Source organism: Caretta caretta, chromosome 4 (assembly GCF_965140235.1).
Source record: "Caretta caretta isolate rCarCar2 chromosome 4, rCarCar1.hap1, whole genome shotgun sequence".
Taxonomy (NCBI): Eukaryota; Metazoa; Chordata; order Testudines; family Cheloniidae; genus Caretta; species Caretta caretta.
In genome coordinates, this window is record NC_134209.1 from 126,217,411 (window position 1) to 126,244,621 (window position 27,211).

Consider the following 27,211-nt stretch of genomic DNA (forward strand, 5'->3'; position numbering starts at 1 on the left):
CGCTCTCTTTCTCGGTCGCGCGCGCGCGCGCGCTCAGCCTGGGGCGGGGCTGGCGCGAGCCTACGGCATTTCCGGGGCGGGGCGTGGGGCGCGGGCTCGCGGCGGTGGGGAGCGGCCGCCGCTCCTCGGCGAGCGCGGAGTTGACTATATATGGTCAAAGCAGGGGAGTAGCGGCGAGCTCGGCGGGCGCTTCCTGCTCTGCAGCTTGGGGCTGGGGCCGGAGCGGGAGCAGAGAGAGGCTGGGCCGCCGCCACCGCCGCCACCTGGGACCCGAGCGCGTCGCCTGCCTCCGGCCGCGGGAACAAACGGGCCAAGATGCCGTTCGAGAGCAGTAAGTGCGGGGGGCGCCCGGCTGCTTCCCGTGCCCCGCAGGGAGCCGCCTTCGCGTGGCTGCCCGCCCCGGCGGCTGGCTTGGGGAGCGGCGCGCCGGGAGCCGCCTGCTCGGGCTCCGGCCGTGCCTGCGCTGCCGCTGCCCCTGCCCCGGGCGGTGCCTGGGTCCGCGCTAGGCTCGCTCGCCGGGGGACCCCCCCCCCCACGTTCGCCCCGCGCCGCTCCAGGGTGGCTCGCCCGGGTTGTGCCGGGTGCGGAGCGTCCCGGGCTCTGGGGGCAGCAACAAGTGGCTGTTCAGCCGCAGACCCTGGGGCGGGTTGCCTTGCTTCTGAAAGACGTTGACTGGTGATGCCCCATATCCCCATCTCTCTGTATTTTCTTCTTTTTGTAGAAAAAGTGTTTGCCAGCCTCCCCCAGGTTGAAAGAGGTGTCTCCAAAATTATTGGAGGGGATCCCAAGGGCAACAACTTTCTGTATACCAATGGAAAATGCGTCGTCATCAGAAACATTGACGTAATGTATTCTACAGTTTTTGTTTGTTTCATGATGTAGTTCTTTCCTCTGAATTTTTTTTTTGTTTTTTTTCCAGCTGCTTTCCCATATTGGCTTGTTTCTGATACTTTGGGATTTCTATTGAGGTCAGATATGTCTGTGATGAAGAAGGGAGGGTGTATGACTCAGTCCTAAAATTGTGGGCAGGGAGGGGACTACAGAAATCTGTAGAAAATCTCTGCAAAATCTGTGTAGTCTCCTCTCCTCGTCCCTTTCTGTAGAATTTAGGATGGGATTGGTATTCCATGTTCTTCTTGGGCCTGTTAATATGGTAATTCAAATATATATATTATGGGACCTAGGGATCCATTAAAATAGATTTATTAAGTTAATAAATACCCCCACTTGCTGAGCTAAGCTGTCTTCTTGGAAAAAACACAATCTTACAAATCGAATCCAGTGCTGTGTAGCTTACTCCGTTGCATTTGAGAACTTGAAACAGCTCTGAGTTATTGGACTGAAAGTTTATGTAATATCTGCATATTCAAAGCTCTTAGTCTTAATCCTAGGGAACTGCACTACATATGAATGAAATATATAAAACAGGTATGTTCAGTAGGTTTTTCTTACATGGTGATCATCAGTGAACAATGTGCCATTTAAATGGTAATAATCAGGCTGCAAAGATTGCATTCTATTGAAATGCGTGCAAAAGGTGACTTGTAGAGCTGTTGTTTTTTCTGTGGGGCTCCAGATTCAATATAGTCTTTTAAAATGGTAATTGTATTTTCACTACTGGAAAATGAGAATCCTCACCCTATTCTCCTTCATTTCCCCTTTCGCTTTAATGTAATGTAAACTTTGTTTCTGGGGGGAAAAACCATTACAGGTGGGACGATTATAGATCCTTGAAATTTTCAGCTTTCCATGACAATATGTTTGTCTCTGACAGTGGTTCTCCAGGATTTCTGCTCCCCCTCCCACTTGTTGGGTATATCCAAATCTCTTATCTAGCTGCCAGTGTGCTGAAAGTGCCTTCCATAACATTGAAAATTAGTATTTGGTTCTATTTTTTTTAAATGTTAAGTTTCTTTTTTAAAAAAAGAAATGTCCCAGTCTTCTTGATACCAAAAGTTTCAGCTAAGAAGGTAAAATAATGTAGCATGACAGATGCACAGAAATGTATCTGAGCCAGTTGATTTAGTCATAACATTAAAACTAATACCTAAATGTTTCTGTATGCTATAAAAGTAAGAGTAAACGGGCAGGCAGGGGGTGAGTCTTCTGGTAATTATCAGCTGACTGCAGCCTGTTACAAAATTTGTTCCAATAGTCAGTTTTAATGTCACAAAAGAATGCATCATAGTTTTTGGTTCAATTTAATAGTATTATTAAATGGAAATAATCCTCTTCCTGGTAAAGGACTATACCTGTACTACGTATTGACTTAGTCTCTGAAACACTCCCCATCAAAAATAGGGAAGCCTAGGCAAATAACTCTACCCCCATGTCCGCACAAACAAGGGACAGACCCTTGGAGAACACTACATGTGACTCCTGTACAATCGAATAACTCTCCAAGTTCCACCTGGGACTGCTTCATTCTAGCCAATAAACCAGACAGGTCATTCGTGTCTTACAAATCCATTGTCCCGAGTGAAGTACTTGGGAGCTGATGAGGATGGTCTCTTAGCTATGACAAAGAAGTCCAAAACGTGACTCAGTACATTGACGTCTTGGATGTGTTGGAAAAGCACTGCTAAGGCAAGAGGGATCAGTGATACTTAGAAGACCTGATATCTCATGAATATTTTACTTCCATATGGGTGCCTCTTCCTGCAAAGTCTGAGGCAGTTTGAGTTCCAAGCTATTCTAAGCAGCTCTGGTATCCGTGTAAGGGCCACATTAGCTCAATGAATTCTGGGTTTTTTTGTCTTGTTGAACATGTCCCTGCCTCCTTTTCCTGCTAGCTGGTCCTCTTTTTTTTTTTTTTTTTTTGAGAGTTAATGATGGTGTTAGATACTGTACCTGCCCCTGAATTTCGATTCATTCCATTCCTAATTTTTCTGGTCCTTTCATAACTTCTAATTCTAAACAAATGTTTTGCTCTTACCTGTTGGGTGAAAGATGCATGCAAATGAGGGAACTGACTGTAATTGGGTGGAAATAGTGCTATTAAATATACAAAGAAAATAAACTGGAAAAAAAGCTAGTTTGTTTGGCACTCAAGCTTTAACAGCAGTAGGCTTTTAAAAAAAAAAAAAAAACCCAGAAGCTTAACTGTCTTAAATTCAGTGCCCCTTAAGTCCAGTTTTTATCCACTTAGCTTCAGTGAGCTGTTGTAACTCTGCTATAAAACAGGAGCCACTCATGATGTTGGCAATAGAATGCAGTATACAGAGAGGCTCCCGAACTTATCGGAGATGAAACTACAATAGAGAGGAATAGGAACTTATTTGACCTGTAGGACTGGCATGTTTTGCTTACTTAAATTCAATCACCCAGGAAAATGGAGAGTCGCAGGGAATTGGGTGACTCTTGATAGTGCAATAATTTCTGACTTGCCAGAGCTAGAAGTGCACTCAACCAATATAAATGTATTCTAGACCAGAAATAGAAAAGCTTACCCTTGCTTGAGTAAGCTACATTACATCTCTGAGAGACTGATATTACTGGCAAGAGCAAGACCTTTTCCTGGTAAAAAGCCTGCAAGCTTTCTAATACAGAGTACCTACTCTGTAACGGTCCAGTTTCTCCTGAGCACATGATCGAATCATACTATATTACTTAGTGATTTTTATGATGCAGTCAAACAAATGTTTGTTTATGAATTACAGCATCAAAACAATTTCAGCCACACTTTTTTCCTTTTGAACAAACAACACAAGTCGTTTTGGAGATGAAAGGTGAACTGATTAATTTTTTTGGACTATTGTTCTGCAATTTATTTAGCTGGTATGCTGCACGTGAACAGTCATAACTCTGTGGAATAAATATGTTATGATATGCAATAACAAATATAGACAAGTATCTCTTGTGTTTTCATCTCTTGTGTTCTCCTTGATATGGTCTGGATGATAGAGCTCCTCAGTCATCAACACACATTCATTCACTGTCTCAGTTTTGTGGTTAAACTTTGAGGCATCTGAGCATGTGTTGAATGACCTAAGTGTCTCTTCTGCTATGGAGTTTGAAGACCTCTCCAAAGAGTAGCATAAAAGCTATAATTGTAATGTCTTGACAGTCAATGATGCGACTGTTTCTGCATCCCAATTTTCCTATTGATCATAGGAAAAACTTTTTCTATATTAGCCCTTCTGTTGAAATCCATTTGGGGAAAGCTGCTTATAAATTAGCTTACCCAAAAGACGGACATTTCAATCCACATTGATTTACTAAGTAATCTCCTGTGCCTGCTGATGCAACTCTTGTAAAATGTCTCTAGTTCTAGCAGTGAAGACTTACAGTATTAATACATCAGAAACTACAGGTGAATATATCCTGCTAAGCAAAGGGCTCTCTAATGTTTTTGTTCTAAGGCTTTCTAGGCACGTTTTACTGAAGTAACTTTTATACATGCTTAGTACTCTACAAAGTGGAACATTACGTTCTTCTCTCACTTACCCATCTTTCTATGCAGTTCTCTATATTTAAGTGCTTTTATCTTGATTCCTGTTCTGGAGCCCTTTCTCTCTGCGTTCCAGTGCAACTTAGTTTTTATCAGTCAATGAGTTGCCAACCTCCAGTATTGTATACAGGTATTTTGGGAATTACGCTAATGTGTGATTGGCCAGTGGGGATATTACTTATCACAACTGCAGCCATGTTACACCCTGTATTGTTTGTCACACTAAACAGTAAGTTTCCACTGATCAGCGGCATGTTTTACTTTTGTTCTCCCTTCCTCTTTATTATACATGGGATTTAAGTATCTCCAATGTCTCAGCTTTAAAACAGTTTTGATTCTCCTTTGTCTGAAACTCACAATGTCATCTTGTAACTTTTTAATTCTGTTTCATCTGTAGAATCCAGCAATTGCTGATATCTATACTGAGCATGCCCATCAAGTTGTGGTTGCCAAGTATGCTCCCAGTGGATTCTACATAGCTTCTGGAGGTAAAGTATCAGAACGCATTCTGGTATGAGCTATGGGACAGGACTGCTAAAATGCTTAGGTAAAACTTAGTGGCGCAGACTTTAGTTATACAGCTTGATCATATTTAACAAAGCTGTAACAAAAATAAGTATTTTTTTCCTAATCATATGCCATTAATGTTAAACTTGTCTCCTCATGGAGGAGACAGTGTAGTGTATTATTTCTTTTTGAAGTGATACTTCTTAGTTTAAATCCAAAATTTATTTTAATATACTCGACTCTAAACTTAATTTTATGTCTGTGTACAAGTGTATTACCTTATTATAAATGGTCCTTTTAGCTATAGTGAATGCTTTGTATGTGCATCAGCATTAGGAGTGAACTGTGGAATTTTTAACTTTGGTTTTTGCCCTTTACGAGTTCTCTAAGCGGTAAATATGGTGTCAAATTCTCTGTCTCTAAAATGAAATTCTGCCACTGGTTCTGTGTGGGTGTGTGTCTTTCTCTCACTCTTGCACACAAAAAGGTCCTCATTTTCCTTGGTGCTGGCCTGATCTCTCAGCACTGTAAACTGAACTGCAGCTTTCACTGCAGCAACTTAGCAGGGAAAGAATGCTGATTCTCAAACTTTTTGTGTAAAGATTCTATGAAAACTTTGAGAATCTACAGTAAGCGAGGCCCTTGCTGCATCATCTGGCTTCCTGGCTGAAACTAAAATTTATTTTTGATACTATTGTATAAACAAGGACACGAATCTACATTAATGCCATGCTCCATTAGAGAATTGATGATTGTCAGATGAAAAGACAAAAATCAATAAAGGAAACTTTAAAGATGGTACGTGTTGGAGAATAAATATTAATAAACCATAAGTACTTTAAAAAGATTTTTAAAAGAAAATTACATAACACTTTCATGGTGGCTGTATTGACAAGTAGGAAACTTGTCTTCATATTCATTTTTTAAAGAAGTTCCCAACCCATTTGGTTGAGAATAAAACCTTCCAAATGTGAACACATGCCAAATTGACTTCTGGAGTCTGCAAGATGATGTCTGCTCCAGGCTGGAATCCTGGTTTCAACTAAGTTCCTGAATAGCCACACAGCACTGCCAAGATCTCATGGGCCAGTTTATTGTAGAACCACTCCATGGCTTTGGATCTAGTCTCAGACGTCCAGGTCCTTCAGAGGTTCTATCAGCTTTTTTTTCGTTAAAGCTGAGCTGTGGACAGGGAGGTTCCATGAAGCCAGGTTCCACAGAACATTGGGTGTGCATATTCTTTGTACATACTCTCTGTAAATAGAAGAGCCACTATGGACCTTCTATGAGAACGCGCTCTTACAGCCATGTTGAGTGGGGGCACAACTCCTGCAATAATCTCAGAGTGGGACCACCTAAATCCTCTCTGCCATTTTGAAAGATAAAATGGAGAATCTTGAATTTGGGGGAAGTTACAGTGATCCCCCATCCCCCCCCCGGGACCTCTCCATGCATATCCCAAGCTTTGCACATATCTTTTGAGCACAGATCAGTAGGGTGCAGCCTTATAAACTAGTCTGTATCAAAGGCAGGGTTTTCCTGGCACGCAGTCCATGTGTTTGTCAAACTGATTCCTTTTAAAATGTTGTTGTGTGTGGTGTCTCTCTGCCCCAAACCCAGCACTCTTGGGTTTGTTCTATGCTGATACATCACTTTGCCCAAGTGCCCATCTACTTTATTCTTGTTAATAGGCAGAGCATTAGAAATGTAAAATTCCACTCTGAGGGACTCTGAACAGTAGTGTGTGAGGTCCCCCCTCACTGAGATCAGTGCTGCATTTTTCCTTAATTGTGGTCTGGTTGGAGAAGCTGCTGCTAAGCACAGATCATTATTAACTGAGTCTGCTAGCAGGGGCATCTGAGCCATCATCCATCCTACCACATACTCAAACACTGAGTATCAAAAGTCTTCCCTTAACTTTTTTTTTGGGGCATACCCTGTAAGTAACTTGCCACTATACTGAGCACAGATCAAAATTATACATTTAACCCTTAAGTTTGTCACTTTGTCACAAAGCAATTGTGCATTGTCTTAAATGTCACTATGAGAAACAACCATGCCTGCATTTTCTCCCTAGATATTGCTGAGCTGAATTACATAACCCCGGGGCACAGAGGCCTGCACGCTTCTTATGCTAGTGTTCCCACCAGTGCTAGTATAGCAGTAGAGAAATGATGGGAGGGGCGAGGAGCAATAACAAAATGCTAATGTAGATGTTGTCTTCAAGTGAATACTTCAGTGGGCAGGGTACAGGACTTGGACTTGGGAATAATGGGTTTGAATCCAGGTTCAATAACACACTTCTAGGTGTTCTTCAAAAAAACACTTAATCCACCTCGTGCCTCTTTCCCTATCTGTAAAATAGGGATAATAAATCCCTACCTAGGGTGTTGTGTGGGGCCAGATACTATATTGAAGAGGACCATATAAATATACAGAACTTTAAATACACAGGCCTGAATTCTGCTGGGTGGAATAGATTAATATGCAAACTTTTTCAAACTGCCTTTTTTAAAGGCCTAATACAAATCTATTTTGTGCGTTTTTATATTACAAAAGACTAACGCTGTCTGAATTATAAAATGTTCTACTTGTGACATTCCCCTCTGGTGTTATCTGGACCGGTGATCTGCTAGGTCGCTCCAGTCGTTGACTCTGGGAGCCAGCCTTACCCTGCTCTGCTGTGAGAACCCCACTCCTGGGCTGTTCACTCACAACCTCTGGCATGTAAGCTGCTCCTTGGATTGTGCAACCTAATAACACTAGCCAATATCACCGGTCCCAGACACATCCCTAGGAACCTTAGTCTTGCAGTGCCCAGTTATGTCCGCTGGACATTGCAAGCTTCTGAGAGTTTGTCAGTTTAACAAAGAAATTGATATGTATCAGGCTTGTTATCCCAAGGAGAGTCTCTGACACTTCAAACCAAATGTACTGCTTCAAGTAGAATAAACAAATTTATTAACTATAAAGATCGATTTTTTGAGTGACTATAAATCAAAACAAGTCAGATTTGGTCAAATGAAATAAAAACAAAACGCATTCTCAGCTGATCTTATTAGTACAAACTTAGATACTTCTCACCACAGGCTGGCTGGTTGCTCTTCAGCCAGGCTCTCCCCTTTGATCAGTGCTTCAGTCATTTGGTATGTGGTGTCTGTAGATGTAGGCGGGAGAGAGAGAGCATGGCAAATGTCTCTCCCTTTTATCAAAAAAAATAAAAATGAGGAGTGTGGCACCTTTAGAGGCCAAACATTTATTTGGGCATAAGCTTTCGTGGGTAAAAACCCACTTCCTCCATGCATCTGAAGAAATGGATTTTTTACCAACGAAAGCTTATACCCAAATAAATGTATGGTCTTTAAGGTGCCACCAGATTCCTTGCTGTTTCTGTGAATACAGACTAATAAGGCTACCCTTCTGATACTTTCCTTTTTATCATGGCCTTTCTTCCCTCTTGGCATTGCGTATCCCCCACAACCCCTTCAGAGTCAGGTGAGCATTACCTCATTGCAGTTCCAAATTGACCAAAGGAAGAGGGGCGACTCCCTCGAGAACGTCCTTTGTTCCTGTGAGGCTGAGCTGGGTTTGTCCCATACGTGCCCTAATGAGGTGTTAACTGCCTCTCTGTTCTTGGAAAGTTTTGCCTATGCTTGCTTTAAGCCATGGAGATACATTTTGAGCCTCATAATTATATACATGGTTTCAGAGGAACAGCCGTGTTATGAAATTATAACCTATAACATTACTGTAACAGTTACTATAACCATCATGCTTAGTGCATCATGAGCCTTCCGAAGACACCCAACATGACAAACTTTACATTGGATACCACACAATCATTTTATAAAGATGAACATGCGGTTGTAGGGTGTTCCCCTGAGATACAGAGCGTCCCAGCTTGTGACTAGCAACACCACAATATTTCCTCTGAATTGAAGCATGTTCCACACCTCTCTAGTATTCTGAAGAGGTGGTAATTGATTCAAGGCAATCGACAATGCATGCTCAGAATATTAGGCATAAATGAGACCTCTGGTCTAAAAAAGATAGACTTGTATTCCTTGCCTGTCATGACATCACTGTTGTTGAATAATGGAAAAACGGGATTGACCGAGCAGGCCAGGGCCCAGGCTCGCCCATCTGCTTGGAAATGTCTGCAACATGGAAGAGTCTGGTTCTAGAATAGGCCGCCTCAGCCATCTGCAGACTCTCCAACAACTTGAAATTGTCTTTCCTGGATTGTCCATCATCCTCAACTTCGAGGGATCGCCAACGATTGTTGAATACACTTATTTGACCTTTGGGTAGCAATCCAGCTTTTAAACTTTATACATGTGCATACAGAACTTAAATGCACGAGTAGGCCAGGTTATTATGTTTGTGGTTGGGAGACTTACAGAGTCATATTTGCACAAATGCCTGACTCTCAGACACACAGTAGATTTGTTCCTACCTCAGACACTCCTGTAATCATCAATTCTGCATGCTGAACTTTGAATATATGATTTTAAAGCGCTCCAATTTTTAATGCTTATTGGATTCAGTTTTATTTAGGAATCTTAGTCTGTATAATGGCATATGATGGTAGGTTTTTAGCACTAGCAATCAGTAAGGCTGAAAATTTTTACTGTGACAGATGGCTGAGACATGTGACTATTTGATACTTGCTGGAACAGTGATACTTATGTACTACTGTGTTATGGCAGATGTCTCTGGAAAGCTTAGAATTTGGGATACCACCCAGAAGGAACACCTACTGAAGTATGAATATCAGCCATTTGCAGGAAAAATAAAAGATATTGCCTGGACTGAAGACAGCAAGAGGCTTGCCGCTGTGGGGGAAGGCAGGGAGAAGTGAGTAATTCTCAATCTATTGTGTCCTAACAAAACAAAATCAGTGATGGCAAAAGCTCTCAGCTCCTCTAAGAGAAATGTGTGTCGCACTCCTTGTTTAGACTTCTAGATTCGTTGTTTAGTAGCAACATTCTTTACATAGCATTTGACAGCTGCTGAACTGTGTGTAGCTTATTCACTGGGGAAGCACAATGCCATTAAAATAGACCTTTCTAGAGCATACGACCTTTTTTTTTTCTTCCTTAAATGGTAGCAATTCAAGATTAGGGAGACAGGTGGGTGATGGGTCCAATAAAAGATACTGCCTTCCACGCCATGTCTCGCTAATTCTGGGACCGACATGGTTACGACACTGCATACAATCAATTCAAGATTGCCTGTTCTGTTCAGAGGGTGTGGTGGTTTTTTTGTTTTTTGGGGGAGGGGGATTGTTAAGCAGGGAGAACCGCAGGGATCTTAAAAACTTTAATGTTTTACAAAATGTGTTGTTGGGGAGAGAGAATCACACTTATATTTGCATCTTCCACATGAGCACAACTAGATTTGGGGGGCAGTTAAGTGCAATAAGAACATAATTCACCACCAATTGCCTCTTGTCTGTCAGGCTAGAAGTGCCTGTTTGTATAGCTTCAATCGGGTACATGTGTACACTTGCTAGTACAAAAGGTTGGCAGACCTGTGAAGATGGGGACCAAATCCAGCAAGAGTGGCCTCCAGGCATAGGCCACATACTGTATCTTAAGGCTAATTACTGTTCTGTGCAAGTAGTTGGTACAGTAGCACCTCAGTTATGGACACCTTGGGAATGGAGGTTGTTCGTAACTCTGAAAAAGACGTTACGGACTTCAGCCACTGGGGGCGGAAGGGAGGGGTTGCAACTGCAGGATGGGGAGTTCGGGGTTCTAGGCATGGGTGTGGAGAGGTCAGGACTTCTGCCCTGTGGGAGCATCAGAGCAGGGCATTAGACCCAGAGGGAGCGCTGGGGCTCAGGGCTTCAGCCCTGCAGCTCTGTCCCTGGTCTCTGTCCCGTGGGGGGTGCCCCATGGCTCTGCTCCTAGTTTTAGCAGGGAATACATCAGGGGTTTAGCTATGGGGGGAGCGCTGGGGCTGAAGTTGGGAATGGAGCAGTGTGGCTGAAACTACAGTACTCCACCCTCCCTCTTTCTTTCTTCTCCTCTGAGTCCAGTGTTCCCGCAGGGCAGAAGCACCAAATCTTTTTTTCCCCCTTTCCTCCTCCTCCCCCCATGCCCCAGGGCAGTACAGCATTTGCTGTATTTTTGTTTTTGTCGCTGCTGCTGCCTGATTGGTGTCCGGTTGACTGGTAAATCTGTAACTCTGGAGTTCATATCTTTGAAATTCTACTTTATATTGACTCCTAACTTAATGCTTTGGGGAGACACCTCCTGCATTAGTTTGTTTGCTAATGTCTCAAGGGTTGGTACTGAAGAAATGTGTATGGTGACTTGCATATCAGCGTTCCTTTTTTTGTTTCTTTTAAAATGCCCAGAAGTTAGGAAAACTTAGGAAATAATAGAGCAAAGTTATTAAGGTTTCCTAACGAATCGTATTGCATTTCTAGCAAATCTAGCTTCATTTTAAAACTTGCTGAAATGATGGTCTAGAGCTTGTTTAACTACATTACTCTGGCAGTGAGTATTTTTTACTGTTTTAAAAACACAAAAGCTGACAAAGGATTTTTTCATGTGTTCTGATAAAACTTGTTTTGTTAATGCATTGTGGTTACAGACTTAACTTTTTGTGGGTTTTTTTAAATGCCGCTGAAATAGTAACTGCCAATGCTTTGGTATGCTAAGATTTGTCTTCTCGTCACTCAGTAGTTCGTGTCCCTCTCTCCTGCGGTTCACTGAACTGTGTCGCTATAAAACATTACAAGAAGTTATTTTGGAGATCTCTAGGTGTTGTTCAGCATAGGTGAAGTACTAATTACTTCACTAACATCTTGTAGATACCTACAGGACTTTTAAAGCAATAATCAACTGTTCTGTCCTAAATCACGTGGTTAGGGCCCTGCCAAATTCACCATGAAAAACGCATCACAGACCGTGAAATCTGGTCTCTTATGCGCTTTTACCCTATACTATACAGATCTCATGGGGGAGACCAGCATTTCTCAAATTGGGGGACCTGACCCAAAAGGGAGTTTTAGGGGGGTTGCAAGGTTATATGCCGGGGGGGTGCAGTATTGCCATGCTTGCTTCTGCGCTGCCTTCAGAGCTGGTCGGCCAGAGAGCAGTGGCTGGGCACCCAGCACCCTCGCTGGTAGCAGCATAGAAGGAAGGGTGGCAATACCATACTATGCCACCGTCTGTGCTGTTGCCTTCAGAGCTGGCGGCTGGAGTGCGGTGGCTGCTGACTGAGGGCCCGGCTCTGCAGGCAGCAGCGAAGAAGTAAGGGTGGCCATGCCATACCATGTCCTCCTGTCTTCTGTGCCGCTGCTGGCGGTAGCGTTGCCTTCAGAGTTGGGCAGCTGCTGGCTGGGAGCCCAGCACCCGCAGCAGCGCAGAGGTAAGGGTAGCAGTACTGCATCCACCCCTACAGTGACTTTGTGTTCTCCCCCCCCCTTCTTTTTGGGTCAGTACCCCTACAATTACACCATTATGTCTGAAATTTCACAAATAGCTAAAATAATGAAATTTACAATATTTAAAATCCTATGACTGTGAAATAGACCAAAATGGATGGTGAATTTGACCCTACATATGATGGACTTGATGCTGCTTTATATTCCAGCCTTCCATACTATCCATTATCTGTTTTGTAGCAATTATCCACCTGGGACATCAACTTGCTCCTCTCAGTAAGCTTTAAGTAGTTGATCCCTTAAAGTGAGATCCAAGGGATATTTTTAATTTAAAAAGCTTTGTATATTTGCTTCTCTGCTTGGTACATGTGGCAGATGTCATCCTCGTCTGAGTTTTTGGACTCTGTCTCCTAGACAAAGGACTTGAATATCCTTTAGGGAACAATGCTGCACTTGCATGAGATTAACTAGATGACCTAATTTCTATTCTCTGCATGCACTCAATGCAGATTACTGATGCTCAAGGAGTTAGCCTTCATGTAATTTTTATTTTATGGACTATGTGTATTGTGTCATCTTTAAATAGATTTGGAGCAGTGTTCCTATGGGATACTGGCTCTTCAGTCGGAGAGATCTCTGGACACAACAAGGTGATCAACAGCGTGGATATAAAACAAACAAGGCCCTATCGTATAGTAACTGGCAGTGATGACAATTGTGGTGCTTTCTTTGAGGGACCGCCATTCAAATTCAAGTTTACAATAAGCGTGAGTCTAACTTACTTTTCTCCTTCTGCACATAAGTTCGGTTATGTCTCTTTGTTAAGTCGTATGGATATATACTAAAAAGTCTTCACAGTTCTCCAGTACACTTAGTTTTTTGTGATACAGCTCATTGCCATAACAAAATCTTGGTTTCCAGTTTAAAATCTATTTAGCATTGAGTAGCTTTTTAAAACCCATGTTTGAAGATAATTGAAGGTCTCGCTCAAGCTCAGAAAAACAAAATAAATGATGGGTTAGAAAGGAAACTCTAAACTAATTCTTCAAAACCGTATAATTTTAAGTTTAGTGTCATCTCAGATCTGTTTCTGTGCTGGCTTTCATTACCCTTTTGTGGGTTTGTAGGAAGTGTAACTGGAAACAAAACTTTCAGTATCCCATCTTGAGCAGTTTGTTTCCTTCATTTAGTGCAATTTCAAAATATTCTACCATGTTTCTTAACAATACTTTCAGCAGTGCTCAGTTTGGGGGCGGGGGGAGCTGTGGCGGGGGAGGGGTTTGGAATCTCCAAATCTCTTTAAGGGATTTGGATTCTCAATTCTAAACAGGAATTAGGCATCCAAATCCCTTGAGGCAGCTTTGAAAATGTTAGCCTAGATCTCGAAAAATTACTACAGGTTATTAAACTTGAAATTACAAATCTAACGTTCATCCTTTGCTATTACTTTCTGTCTGGACAATGAAAATAACAAGTCAGCTTTAATTTCTGGTTTGTGTTGCACTAGTGCAATGTGAAAACTTCCAAATACTGGAATGACTATATCCAAACCATTCATATTATGTCATCCCTTAGGGAGTCTCTTGGCCTTATTACTTGGGGCCTATCTTCTTCTGGGTAGGCCTTGCCACTTGGCGCTGTTGCAGATGAAGGTCCTTACCATACTAGTAGGTCTTCTTGAAAAGTTTAAACCTGGCGATTAATTTTAAGGCAATTGGAAACCTATTGTTTGCATGTGGCTTAAGCTGACTTTAAACCTTAAGTGCTTTTTAGTCCTTTTTCCATTCCAGACTTCGCAAACGAACAGTTTAGAGTGCCACAATCAGTTAAGTGACATCACTGCTGAATATACATTTGAACTTCAGTAGCTACTTTTTATTTTTTGGCTCTCTTGCAGTATGTCTACTGCAAGCGGGGAGGGAAATTCATCAGTGAGTCCGAGAACCGAGGTCAGCTAACGCTGGCTTGTGCTACGGAGCTGAAAACAGCAGTGTAGATATTCCCACTCTGGCTGGAGCCTGGACTCAGACCTGTCAAGGTGGTGGAAGAGTCTCCAAGTCTGAGTGGAAACATCTGCCTTGCTGACCCAGACTCTGAGACTCTCTGCCAGGGTTGTTAGATTTTTTGTAGTGTGAACAATCCTCTTGGAGAACAAATTCCTGAAGGTTTAAATGATCACTAATAGTGGCTAGATTTGTGTATGGGCAACTCAGCCTCAGACCGTTCAGCTTTCAGTAACAGCTTCTTTAGCAAAATCCAAATCAGTGAGTATTATAAGCATTGGGCATAAAACTGATGCATTTTTCTGATTATTATGGGTGGAATTCAGCTCACCTGCAGAAGCCTGATTCCTAAGGCTTTATACATATGAAGTGACCAGATGTGGGGGGGTGGAGACAAAATAGCAATCCTGAATGGGATGGGGGCTGTCGTTCAGCCTTCTTCCCTCCTAACCAAAGCCATGGCGATTACTTCTAATCGGATTTGTATGCTGCATTAAAGCTATTTGAACTGCAGAACCATGGATCCTGTGGTTGCTCTTGACCTATCTCTGTCACCCTCCATGCTTACCTGTGCTAGACGGTGCAGAAGTTTCCACTGTCGGCCTCTTCCTCACAGCCAGTCTGTGGCTTGAGTAGGGTGGAGAGTCTCTTGCTTGAAAATTTCACTGTAAATGAATGGGTCTCATGGGGATCAAGTAACTTATATGAGATGTCTTTAAAAAGCGCTTCTGTTTTTGGCTGGGTGCTAATTGCTGTCTCCTGCAGGACCACAGCCGTTTTGTTAACTGTGTGAGGTTCTCTCCTGATGGGAACAGATTTGCTACATCTAGTGCAGATGGCCAGGTAAAAATGAGCTGCCACCTTGATATCCACGTGTGGGGGAGGGGAATAATTGTGAGTTACACTCTTTGAGGGGGATGGGGTTTTGGGGAGCAGTTCCACAGCCTACATACTGATTCTCTTTACTGTGAGAAAACAGACTTAAGAACTGTCATTATTCTCCCATGATACTGCTGCAGCAGCAGCTGTTCTACAAAAACCTGATGCTGCTCCTATCAGACTGCACCTGTTTATCTCTCTTCCTGCTGCACCTCCCCAACGCAGGTTACCTATCTGCTGGGGGGATGATACCCCTGCCTACAGCTTTTAGCGGCAAGGCTTTCTTCAGACTCAAAGGAAAATATCCCCAAATTCTCAAATTCACTATGGAAAGGCTTGATCTTGTACCACCACGTAGCTGTGCTGGTGCTTCCACTGCTAGACTCCTTGCACTGGCTGAGAAGGTGGGTGCGGTATAAATGGCTAGGTAAGAGCCTACCTCTATACATTTTTATCAGCTTAGGAGGTTGAGAATTACAACAGCACTGTTGCCATGGATAGCTCCCTGCATATGGGCAGATTCCAATGACTCGCAGGGAGCTGCGGCTATCACAGTAGGAGCCATAAGCATAATACTTTCCAATATTTCAGATGTCAGAATTCCTGCATGGAACAGCTTGCTGCTTTTATTTAGAATGCCTGAACATCCTCTGGTACCTTAAATATTTAATATACAAGTATGCATTTGTCTTGAAGACTTAACTTTTACGCCTGCAGCAAAGAGTTAGCTGTATATATAATACATTTTGGAGATTGTATATGTGCAAGCCTTCCTCTAATTGTCTGTCACTGTGTATAATATGCTTATGTGATTAATTTTTTTTAAAGATTTTTGTCTATGATGGGAAGACTGGAGAGAGAGTTTGTGCTCTGGGTGGAAATAAGGCTCATGATGGAGGCATTTATGCTGTAAGTATTTTTTTGTGTTTCATAACTGCAGCACAATAAATATCTTATACTGTTGTTGCTGGAAAGTGCACTCTGTATACTAAGGCAGGTACTTGTTTTTACAGATTAGCTGGAGCCCTGATAGCAGTCACTTGCTTTCTGCTTCTGGAGACAAAACTGCTAAAATCTGGGATGTTGGTGCTAACTCTCTTGTCAGTACGTTTAACATGGGATCAGATGTTCTGGATCAGCAGTTGGGTTGCTTGTGGCAGAAGGACCACTTACTGAGCCTCTCCCTCTCTGGTTACATTAACTATTTGGATAAGAATAACCCAAATAAGCCTCTACGTGTCATAAAGGTATGGTGACCTTGATCACACTGCAGCAGACACCTTCTGCTGCACATAGTTTGGTTTTAGCAATAATCTGTTTGGGAATAGTAACTGTTCCATTAAAATGTGGCTGTAAAGAATCTCTTTGAACCGTCAAGCTTGGATATTGCTGAGCGTATCACTGACTAACACCTGAGTCATAACAGTCAAATATAGTAGTTATACTTTGTGCAAATGTGTAGGTGAGTAATGGTCTTAATTATGCTAATAAAATAGCTTACTTCCACACTAGTTTTTAAACATGCTTAAAATTACACTAAAAGAATCCTGAGTTAGAATACCACCCATGGGCATCTTATTTCATCGTCCTGCAAGTGCTAACTGTTATGAACATGGAGATATGGTTCATTATGTCATCAAGCTCTAATATTGGGAATTATTTGGCAGGGTGACAAAGCAATCCCACGGGAGCTTACATTTTACATGAACTAGAAACCTGTGTCCTAGATTTCTTTTTTTTTTTTAACTATTGTTGCTGGATTTCTGGCAACCAGTACGTATAGGTGACCATATTTGACCATCTTATAAACACTGAACTTGCTTATGATGGAACATAACACACATGCATGGAAAGGGTCCTAAAGAGATCTCTGTCCAAAAATAAGTGTGTACCTATTCATACTACAGAATATTTAATTCTTCAGAATTTGTCTGAAAATGTCAGTACTGTAACACTTTTTTTAATCTATTGATTCCTTGAAACAGACCTAGACAGCTAGTCATTTGAACTTTGAGATTGAACAAAGACCAAAACCAAGATGTGATGTTACTTTCTAAATCTTACCGGTTACACTTTGTGAATAGATTGCTTTTCTTCTAGTTTGAATAACTGAGAAATGAATTGCCCACTAATTATATTCTCTCACAGGGTCATAGTAAATCAGTTCAGTGTCTGACCGTGCATAAAAATGGTGGAAAATCCTATATTTACTCTGGAAGTCATGATGGACACATTAATATCCTTTCTGGTGATCAAATGGTGTTATTATAGTCCCACTTCTCTTTAAGATGGGTATGCTACTTCCTAGGAACTTTTTAAATCACTTTACTGAAGACAAGATAACTTCCTCTGACATTCCTGAATAAAATTGTATTGCTGAACCAAATTCCTGCTAACTTGTACTATACATGGCACTTACCTGTAATCTTTACCATTCTCTTAATAACTTGCTTTCCTGATACCACAGTAGTCTTACCTGAATCCCTATTAACATTAATAAGAACAGCCATACTGAGTCAGACCAAAGGTCCATCCAGCTCAGTATCCTGTCTTCAATAGTGGCCAATGCCAGGTGCTTCAGAGGGAATGAACAGAAGAGGTAATCCAGTCATCCCTAAACTGAAAGGATTATGAACTCCTTGTTGCTCTGCCTCTGGGCTTATATACTAATAAGCATAGCTTTCTGCATTGTTCTCAGAGCTGCAAGTTTCTCACCACCTTATCATGGCCTTAATTTTTATCCTCATGGGTGGGTGACACTCTTACCGTTACTGTTCTAGCCAGTTAATAGCCAGTTACCGTTACTTATCTAGCCAGTGTCTCAAGCATAATCAGGTCCCCAACCCCCAGAGAATTTGCACATTTATTAATTATATAATAATCCCAGTTCCCACTGGTCTGTGGAGCAATAAACATGGAATGCGATCTAGGGTGTGGGTCAGGGTGTGGTTAGTGGGTCAGCCTGTGAGTTTTTGGTTTTGTTTTTTGTAGAGCAGAACGCCATTAGCTTTTTCTGTAACAGGCAAATGTGAGTTTATACAATTTTTTAATATATTCCCTTAAACAACATGTGATGTATAATACATTTACGCTCCTTGTGAACATAATGCACACAGTAACTGCATTATCTTTTGGCAAATATATGAAGCAAACTTGAAGGCTTGCTGAGGAAGAAGCTTTCATGGTAATAACACGTCAGATTGACTAGTCCCTTGTGTAAAAAACACTCATTTTACTTTTCCTATCCGTATCCCTCTTGGCAAGTGTTGCTTAGGCATTGAGACCTAACACTAAATGATTTGTTGTTTGCCAATACTTTTTTACTGTTCTAAAATGGTTATTCAAATAATATTTTATTTAATTCCTTTATGGAATACTTGAGTCAGTGTTCATTTTCATTATCTGGAATTGGGAGTTGGAACTCCTAGTTTTTCTGCAAGCCTTCTTCCTCCCCTTCCCCTCCCCCCACCTCCCCCCCCACTCCTAAGAAAAACTTTCTTAATTCTACTTTGCACATTATTGGGATTCCGAAACTGGGGAGAATGATGACTTTTCTGGAAAAGGACATACAAACCAGGTTTCTAGAATGGCTGTGGATGAATTGGATCAGCTGGTCAGTTGCAGTATGGATGACACTGTGCGTTATACTAGCCTAACCAAGAGAGACTACAGGTTAGTGAGGCTACCATATTTGGTCGTGTTTGAATGTATTGGGTTGTGTTTTTTGTGTTGCATCAAGAGAATTTCACTGGTACAGTGTGGAATGCTGACTAGCTTAATCATACAACTTGAGAAAATTTTTCAAGTTACCATGAAAATCCTAGAAATGCTTGCAATACCCAACTTGCTTTATCTGTGAAACAATAGTCATTTAAATTTTTTTCTTCTACCTACATAAGACTAATTTAGTATTTTCTGATTTTATTTTTATTTTTTAGGCAGCCAGATATATCTGTCTTGTATTGCATGACTTTTGTAGGGTTTTGTCTTCACTAGATAGGATATAGATATATCAGAGAGAGAGCATGCTTCAGCTCTTACAGTGTACTATATAAAGCCACGTATCAGAGGAAAACGAGCTCTAAGATTCTTTTTGGAAACCATTCTTTCCCCTGTGGTTATGCCAATCCTGCCTCCTCAGGAGATGAGTCCTTTTAGGATTACCCAGTCTATCTCTATCTCTCTGAAGTTAAATTAAGATGAATTAAGGTCACTTTTTAATTCTGAATCGGAGTATCCCCATGAGAATTTAATGTGGGTAAAGTAATCCACTTTAAAAATTTTAAAACAGGTTAATTTTCTCAAGTGTCCCCATGTAGATAAGCCCTAACTTCTAAGACTGGAATCCAGCTGTAGATCGTGATTGTGAATCTGCATATTGCAGACCTATTTCATGGTAACTTTTCAAGGATCTCTCAATGGCTGACTATTGAATTGAGACTTGTACATGAATAAAATAAAGACACGGAAAAGCAATTTGTATTTTTCTTTTCAGTGGCCAGGATGTTGTAAAAATGGATGTCCAACCAAAATGTTTAGCTGTTGGTCCTGGTGGATATACAGTAGTTATATGCATTGGACAAGTAAGTATCAGGATAATATCTGGGTCTGTCTACACAGCAACTAGACCCCCACAGCTGGCCTGGGCCAGCCAACTAGGGCTTGTGGGGCTCGGGCTGCAGAGCTGTTTCACTGCTGTAAGGACCTCTAAGCCCTGTGAGCCCAAGTCAACTGGTATGGGCCAGCTGCAGGGGTCTGGTTGTGTAGACATGCCTTGTGTAACCTATACAGTATTTAATGCTCTGAGTATGTCATTGGTACACTAAGAAATTTCTAAAACTTATTTCAGTGGGGGATTCTATGTTGGTAGAGGCAGCTGTCAATGTGGATCAGCTGTTAATGTTAGCCCATGGTAGCACTTACATAGCACCTTACTATTTTTAAATTCTGTGCAAACATAACTAAATCAAAGAATCTGCTGGTGTAAGACTTGTCTAAATACAGTGTTGGCACTGATTATTTTTTTTTAAATCAGTTTGTCTATTTTAAATTGGTGCAGACCTCTAGTGTGGATGCATTACACCAGTATCAAGGTATACCTGCATCCATGCTATGGGGTTGCACCAAACTTTAAAACTGGTAGAAAAGCGAAGTTTGTTAAATCCAGTGCCTGAATTGTATGTAGCCATACGCCTCTAATGAGGTCACTGGATTTAGTGGCCTAAAAAGGCTGAGTCAACATGAAAATCTACCTGAAATTTGAATCCAGTGTTGATTACAGCAGTGTTGGTTTCTTCTTTAATTTGTTTTTCTCCTTTTGGTGGGTGTGTGTGAACACTTTAAATATGGAAGGTAGCTTTTTCTGTTAATGAGCAGGAGCAAATACATATCTAACCTTCTAGCTCATACAGTGATTATACAGATGTAAAACCAAAATCCCAATAGATACTTAACCTCTTTAAATAAAATAAAAAAAAATTGGAAGGGAGATTATTGCTAATATAAGAAACACAAAATCATTAGTCGCTGATAACTATATTGGATATGGTCAGTATAACAGTTTTAGGACCTTGGTCAGTAGTAAAAATATAGAAGCAGGGACTAGTTCTCCTCTTAGTCTCTTGCTTAAACATTTGTTACTTTTGGCAGGCTAGTCCACTTATGCTGTTATATCAATCTTTGGTGTACAGCTTGCTTATCACCTGGCACCATAGATATGGATCTCTTGGCTATTGTTGGAGCACACTCTACGATAGTTGGAGGATTACTCAAGCTCCTCAGCATGATTCAAATGAAGCAGAACCAAAGATCCTTGTTTCTTCAGGGATGTGTCTGTTTAAACCACACTTACATTAATGGGTATCAAAGGCCACGGAAGGCTGAGCCTCCCCAAACAGCCTTGCATGGCCCCACACACACTCAGCCCCCAGACCTCTTCCTGCTTCCTGGTGCTGTGTTGTGGGGGGCTCTTCCCCTGCGGCTGGGACTAATGGAGGGCCAGCCTGTGCTCCGGGGGGCGGCAAGTTGGGGGAGGGAGGGCCTCTGGGCTCTGGCAGGAGGGGCGGGGCCTCAGGCAAAAAGGGTGAGCTGGCCACTTGCTTCCCCAAGCCCAGGGTTCACCAGCCACCCATACTTACATTCCTTTGCAATGCTTTTGACTAATAAGGATGTTGGTTGAACTTTCATGATCTCAACTGCGTCATCCAAACTACTTGTTTTTAGTTATGATTTGCCTCTAATGGGAAACTGTAACTGGACAGGAAAATGACCCTTTGCACATGATATTAACAGCCTGTACTTTGTAACTCAGTCATCCCAACAAAAGATAGTAGGCATTGCTTGAAATGCTTGAGTTCTTCATGCCCCTCTTTTGTTGTGACTAAATGAACTTCAGCTAACTGTATGCAAGAGCATGTCCTGACTGCTTGCAGTTAGTAGATTGAAGGCGGTCTGCAGCAGTACCTGCATCCCTGTCAAATGCTCATAGGAGGAAAAAGCTTGGTCACAAGGTATAGGTGTTTTATACACTTCTAATCTGTATAGATTAGAATGAATCTCAATACTCTTTTGAACCAATGAAGTAGTAACTCCTATTGTGGCTGACGAGCAGAGTGCACTAGTATAGCCTGTCAAGCATTTTGAACCTAATGGTCTCTATGGTACATTGCTCTACATTTCTAGATCATCTTGATGAAGAATAAGAAGAAATGTTTTGCAGTTGATGACCCTGGCTATGAACCAGAAGTGGTGGCCATTCACCCAGGAGGTGGTACCGCTGCAGTGGGAGGCCTGGTAAGGATACACTCTTGTGAACACTGGAACAGTATTCCATGGTTGTGGGGTTTTTAGTTATGCTTGTTCTTTAAACTTCACTCAGCTATTGCTGCACCAAGATATCAAAGTTGGCAGTATACGAATATTGTTGCTTTTAATTTAAAGTTGTGCTGTTGGGCTTTTTGTTAAACTGCTATCTTCTGGCCTCCTTCCATTAGATTCTCCCACTTTTGTGGTTAGTATACATTCCACAACATATTCTCCCTAGTTAGTTATCAAGTAAGCTTTTTCTCAAAACTCTCCGCCCATGTCTTAAAGCAGTAGCATGTTTTTAATTTGACGACATGTGGCCAATATACCCTAAAAATACTGACTGTATCTCTCAAAGGGAGAAATACCTATAATTGCATATGATCCTCTAACTTAATAACCTTCCTGATTTTTGTTGTAAAGCTTTGATTTTCATTATTAACTTGCAGGATGGGAATGTCCATCTATATTCAATCCAAGGAACCTCTCTGAAAATCGATGAGAAGACCTTGCAAGCTAAAGGTCCTGTGACTGACCTGGCATATTCTCACGATGGTGCCTTTCTTGCAGTTTGTGATGCAAACAAAGTTGTCACTGTCTTTAGTGTTGCTGATGGCTATGCGGTAAGAATTGCTGTATCTGACTTATGATTTCCAACAAAAGTATTTATTAGTCCTAAAACTGTGTGTAGAAGTAAAGGCACAGCCAGGTGTGACTTAGTCTGTACTGGGGGTAAAAAGTCAAATGCCACTAATGCCTACTTGTGTGTAATTCTGTAGTATCTCCTGTTGAGATGATTTTCACAACAGCCAGTTTTGAAGTCTCAAACAAAATTATGACCTTGGGTCAGGGGAAGGAAAGAGCAGCATAGGTTGGTTACTAGAAAAAAGATACTAATTCATCCAAATTAGAGAACAAGAAAAATAGAGAAAACAAGTTCTTTCCAATCAGAGGTGCCTTTTAAAAATCACTTGGAAGGGTGTGACCTGCAAGGGGGAGGGGCAATCTGATCTGTGGTAGGCTTGCTGCTATTCAGCATAAACTGTCTAGGGTCTCGCAAGTTCCTTATTTGACCTGCATTGTAGTGTGTCTGTAATGGAAACCTCAATCACAACCAATGCACAGTGACCTTGAACAAGTCTTTCCCTATCCATCAGTGTGCATGTCAGCAAAGATTTCCATAACTTCTGGAAACTGGGTTGGCCTGAGGGAGTAAGTAGTCTGATTAGACTGCAATCTGTGCAGAACTGTAAGATGCACTTTCTAATAAAACTTGTTAGCCACAGTGCTTAACTCTGTGTGAAGGCCATGCACTGAAATGGGCAGAAGAGGAATTGGAGATAATCCATATGCTCTCTTTAAAAAAAGAAAGCAAGGACTGAGAATGAAGCCTTTAAATTAGCTGGACTGAAATTGCACTGAAATGGAATGTCGAGGAGGTGGGGACGGGGGGGCTGTTCCTTCTTCCATGCTATTGTCTTGCACTCTTGGCTCTGAGCAGAACTAAAAAGGTTTCTCTTTTCAAAAGATGAAGTGGGTCAAGGTTACTTTTTAAAAAAAAAAAAAAAAATCAGACCAGCTTATATTGGTGGAAAGACAACTGTTCAAGCTTACACAGAACTCTTCTTCACATCTGGGAAAGATGCACAGACCTGGTCTACACTAGAAAATTGTCAGCTTAACTGTGTTACTCAGGGGTGTGAAAAACCCACATCCCCGAGCGACATAATATGAGCTATCCCCTGGCCAGCACTAGGCTGACTGAAGAATTCTTCCCTTGACCTAGCTGCTGCCTCTTGGGGAGGTGAATTACCTATACTGACAGGAGAACTCCTCCCACCAGCCTAAGTAGTGGCTACACTGAAGCACTACAGTGGTGTAGCTGTGGTGTTGTACCATCTTAAGTGTAGGCATACCCTGTGTCACAGTTAATTCCTTATCTGTTCCACTTATGTATTTAACCCACATTCAAGAGACCACCTAAGGTGACCATGGGTAGTTAACACCTCTGTTGTTGTAGGACAGAGGGTTAGTGGGTTACAGATAATTGTAATGAGCCATACATCCAGTGTCTGTATTAAACTCTGCTGGACACCAAGGATCAGTCCTAAGTTCCCAGGCTCATCTTTTGGAGGTGTTGTGTAGGTTCCCTTTGAGGACAAGGGCTGCGAGGTCCGATATGGAGTGATCATTTTTGTGAGAAATGCTTGCCCATGGTTATGTGTTTTTTCCTTTCTATCATTTTTTCTGTCTGAGCTCATTTGAGAGCGTAGTGTGTCTTTTTCACTCACTCCGTTGTTGGGGCACTTAGTGGACTGGATGAGGTACGCCACATGTGGAGAACCTGGGGATCTAGAAAGTTGTAGAAGTTTTGCATCTGTTGTGGCAGAGGCTGGTGCCACTTTGATTTGGGGTGCTCTGGTCAGTGGGGGGTGTTTGGGAAAGATTTCATTCAGGATGTGGTCACCATCAAATATAGGTTGTTTCTCAAAACACCTACTGTACAGCTGCTTTCAAAGGCTTCAATCAACCCCTTCTGTGCTACAGCTGAGGCTGAGCAGGACATTTTGAGAGTTCTAGGATCTCCAATTTGTTTTTGCTGAAAACTTGAACATCCAGTCCTACCATTTTTGATCCATTTTGGTTTGAATTCTGTGGGCTCCTTTCAGATGTTTATAGAAATAGCATAAAATGGACATTTTAAATAACTCCCATGACAGACTTGTGTAATAACCATGCTTTTCAAATGTAAAAGGCACTTAGCTTAGAATTTTACTGTGTACCTGGGGTATACAGATATATTAACTTTTTCTAGCAACATATTAAAATTTGTTGCCTGTTAATGAGGGACAATGTCACAGGTAAAAGAATAGCTACCTGAAGTCTGTAAAATAACACCATTTTCCCAATAACTCCACAATAGGAACATAACATCTTCTATGGACACCATGCAAAAATTGTTTGCCTTGCCTGGTCTCCAGACAATGAACATTTTGCCTCTGGGGGCATGGACATGATGGTTTATGTTTGGACCTTAAGTGACCCAGAGACCAGAGTCAAGATACCAGGTACGTTGTGCACCTCTTCTTTGCTAGAAAGGTTTAGTTTTGAGAATTACTCGTCTCTCTCGAAATATGGACAGTGCTTTCTCTGTCAGAACTACACTAGCAATTCTCCTCCTCCCAGATAGGGGTGGAGACATCTAGTCTACCCTCTGTAATGTAATTTTAACATTCTAACTGTTACGGATCAAGACGGCCACTCACTAAGTGCACTTTGCAGGCAACTGCATTTTACAAGTACTTTGTGCACTACAGTTGGAAAAAGAACTAGATAAGTTCATGGAGGATAGATCCATCAATCACAATTAGCTAGGATGGACAGGGATGGTGTCCCTAGCCTCTGTTTGGCAGAAGCTGGGAATGGGCGACAGGGGATGGATCACTTGGTGATTACCTGTTCTGTTCATTCCCTCTGGGGCACCTGACATTGGCCACTGTCGGAAGACAGGATACTGGGTTAGAGGGACCTTTGGTCTGACCCGGTATGGCCGTTCTTATGTTCTAATTCAAATTTTTTTCAAAATAAAAATATTGTCCTATCAATTCTTAATATTAAATTGTGAGTTTTTAAAAAATTCATCTCCTTCCATCTGTACAGACGCTCATAGACTACATCATGTAAGCAGCTTGGCATGGCTGGATGAACATACCCTGGTAACAACATCCCATGATGCTTCTGTCAAAGAATGGTCTATCTCCTACAAGTGAACAGTCCTACTTGGAAGGACCTCATCAGGGACTAGAACTACTGCAGTGGAACATAGCATTTCTCTTTAAAAGAAAAAAAAATTCTAATGGCCTATGGGTCTTCTATCATATCCTCATATCTTTACAGGGTGTTCATATCTGTAATTAAATGTACTTTGAAAGCTTTAGCCAGTAACAGTTTGCACATGAAAAGCACTTAAATTATGTCTGGAACTTAACCTTTGTGCTGAACATTCCAGAGGCAACAGCCGAACAAGTTGGCATAAAAAATTTAAACATGATCAGTTATTTTCTACCAGAGTCCTTGTGAGATTGTACAGCATGAGAGAAATACTTCTCATTTTTTCTAATTGCAGAACATTTCTGTACTAATGGTCATAGTAAGAATATTTAGTTGTGATTCAAAACAAATCAAGCTGTGTGCAGCTACTGTATATTATGTTGCTTGTCTGTACTGCACCAAACTGTTGCCTCAGATTTCCTCCTCCACATAATGAAATGGGGTACACACATAATAAACTCTATGTATTTCCTGTCAAAGTTTTGTGGTTATTTTAGGATGGAAATATGGGATTTTAATGTACTTACTGTTGTCGGTTTAATGTTTACAAATAACTCTATTGGCATTTTCTCACTCCAGAAACATCGTTGTTACCTTATGAACAACTGAGGAATGTCTGGTCATTTCAGTGTCAGGGGAGAACCTCAGCTTCTGTTGAAAGATAAATTTGTTTCCTTTTGAGAAGAATTAAGTTGATGTAAACAAATTTGCAGTAATTATAACACCTGTTTCAGTACAGGAATTAAACAAAGTGAATCATTGTTATGACTTGAGGTGATTTTTGCAAACCAATTTAAATGTTTTCTGATTGCTACTTCTGCACTTTCCAGAAATACACACTGTTACAACAGAGCTATTAACAAACTGTTTAGATTAGATATCACTCATTTTCCCCACCCTACAATTCACTGTCAAGCTTGCCTTAAGGAAGGGACTTGAAGTTCTGAGGGTTGGCAGAGCAGACAAAAAGACTGTTATCTGTGGAGTGTTGGTGTGAAGTGGTAGATACATGACCAGTCCTAGTGGCCAAAGAGGAAACTGCCACTGCCCACAGCTTCAAAGTGTTTAAATAGCTGGATTTTTTTTCTAATCGCATGTTAATATTCAATCTCTCTTCTTTCTCCCACCCCCCCCCCCCCAAAAATTGATGCTCCCTTGCTTGTGGAAATCTTCCAGCTTACCTGGTTTTCACACTGTTACTAATGACTCTTGGCAGCACAGAAAGCATTTCTGCTCCTGAAACCCACTCTCTGGCCTTTGCTCATTCGTTACCTTCATGGAAACTTTTCACTGCCAAATAGTTTAGTGTGGGGCTTTCTAACGGAAAGCTATTGAGTG

The 27,211-nt window shown here is 41.5% G+C and overlaps 1 protein-coding gene across 1 annotated transcript; it reads left to right on the forward strand.

The window, feature by feature from the left end:
• The first annotated feature begins 90 nt into the window (after positions 1 to 90).
• WDR1 (WD repeat domain 1) lies at positions 91 to 26,634 on the forward strand. Its single transcript, XM_048848845.2, has 15 exons — positions 91 to 331; positions 722 to 843; positions 4,848 to 4,938; positions 9,667 to 9,814; positions 12,943 to 13,123; positions 15,125 to 15,202; positions 16,067 to 16,147; positions 16,252 to 16,485; positions 17,387 to 17,474; positions 18,754 to 18,910; positions 19,734 to 19,821; positions 21,920 to 22,030; positions 22,492 to 22,665; positions 24,966 to 25,110; positions 25,703 to 26,634. Exons 1-15 carry the CDS (start codon positions 316 to 318, stop codon positions 25,810 to 25,812), a joined length of 1,824 nt encoding a protein of 607 aa, XP_048704802.1. The 5' UTR covers positions 91 to 315; the 3' UTR covers positions 25,813 to 26,634.
• The last annotated feature ends 577 nt before the right edge of the window (positions 26,635 to 27,211 follow it).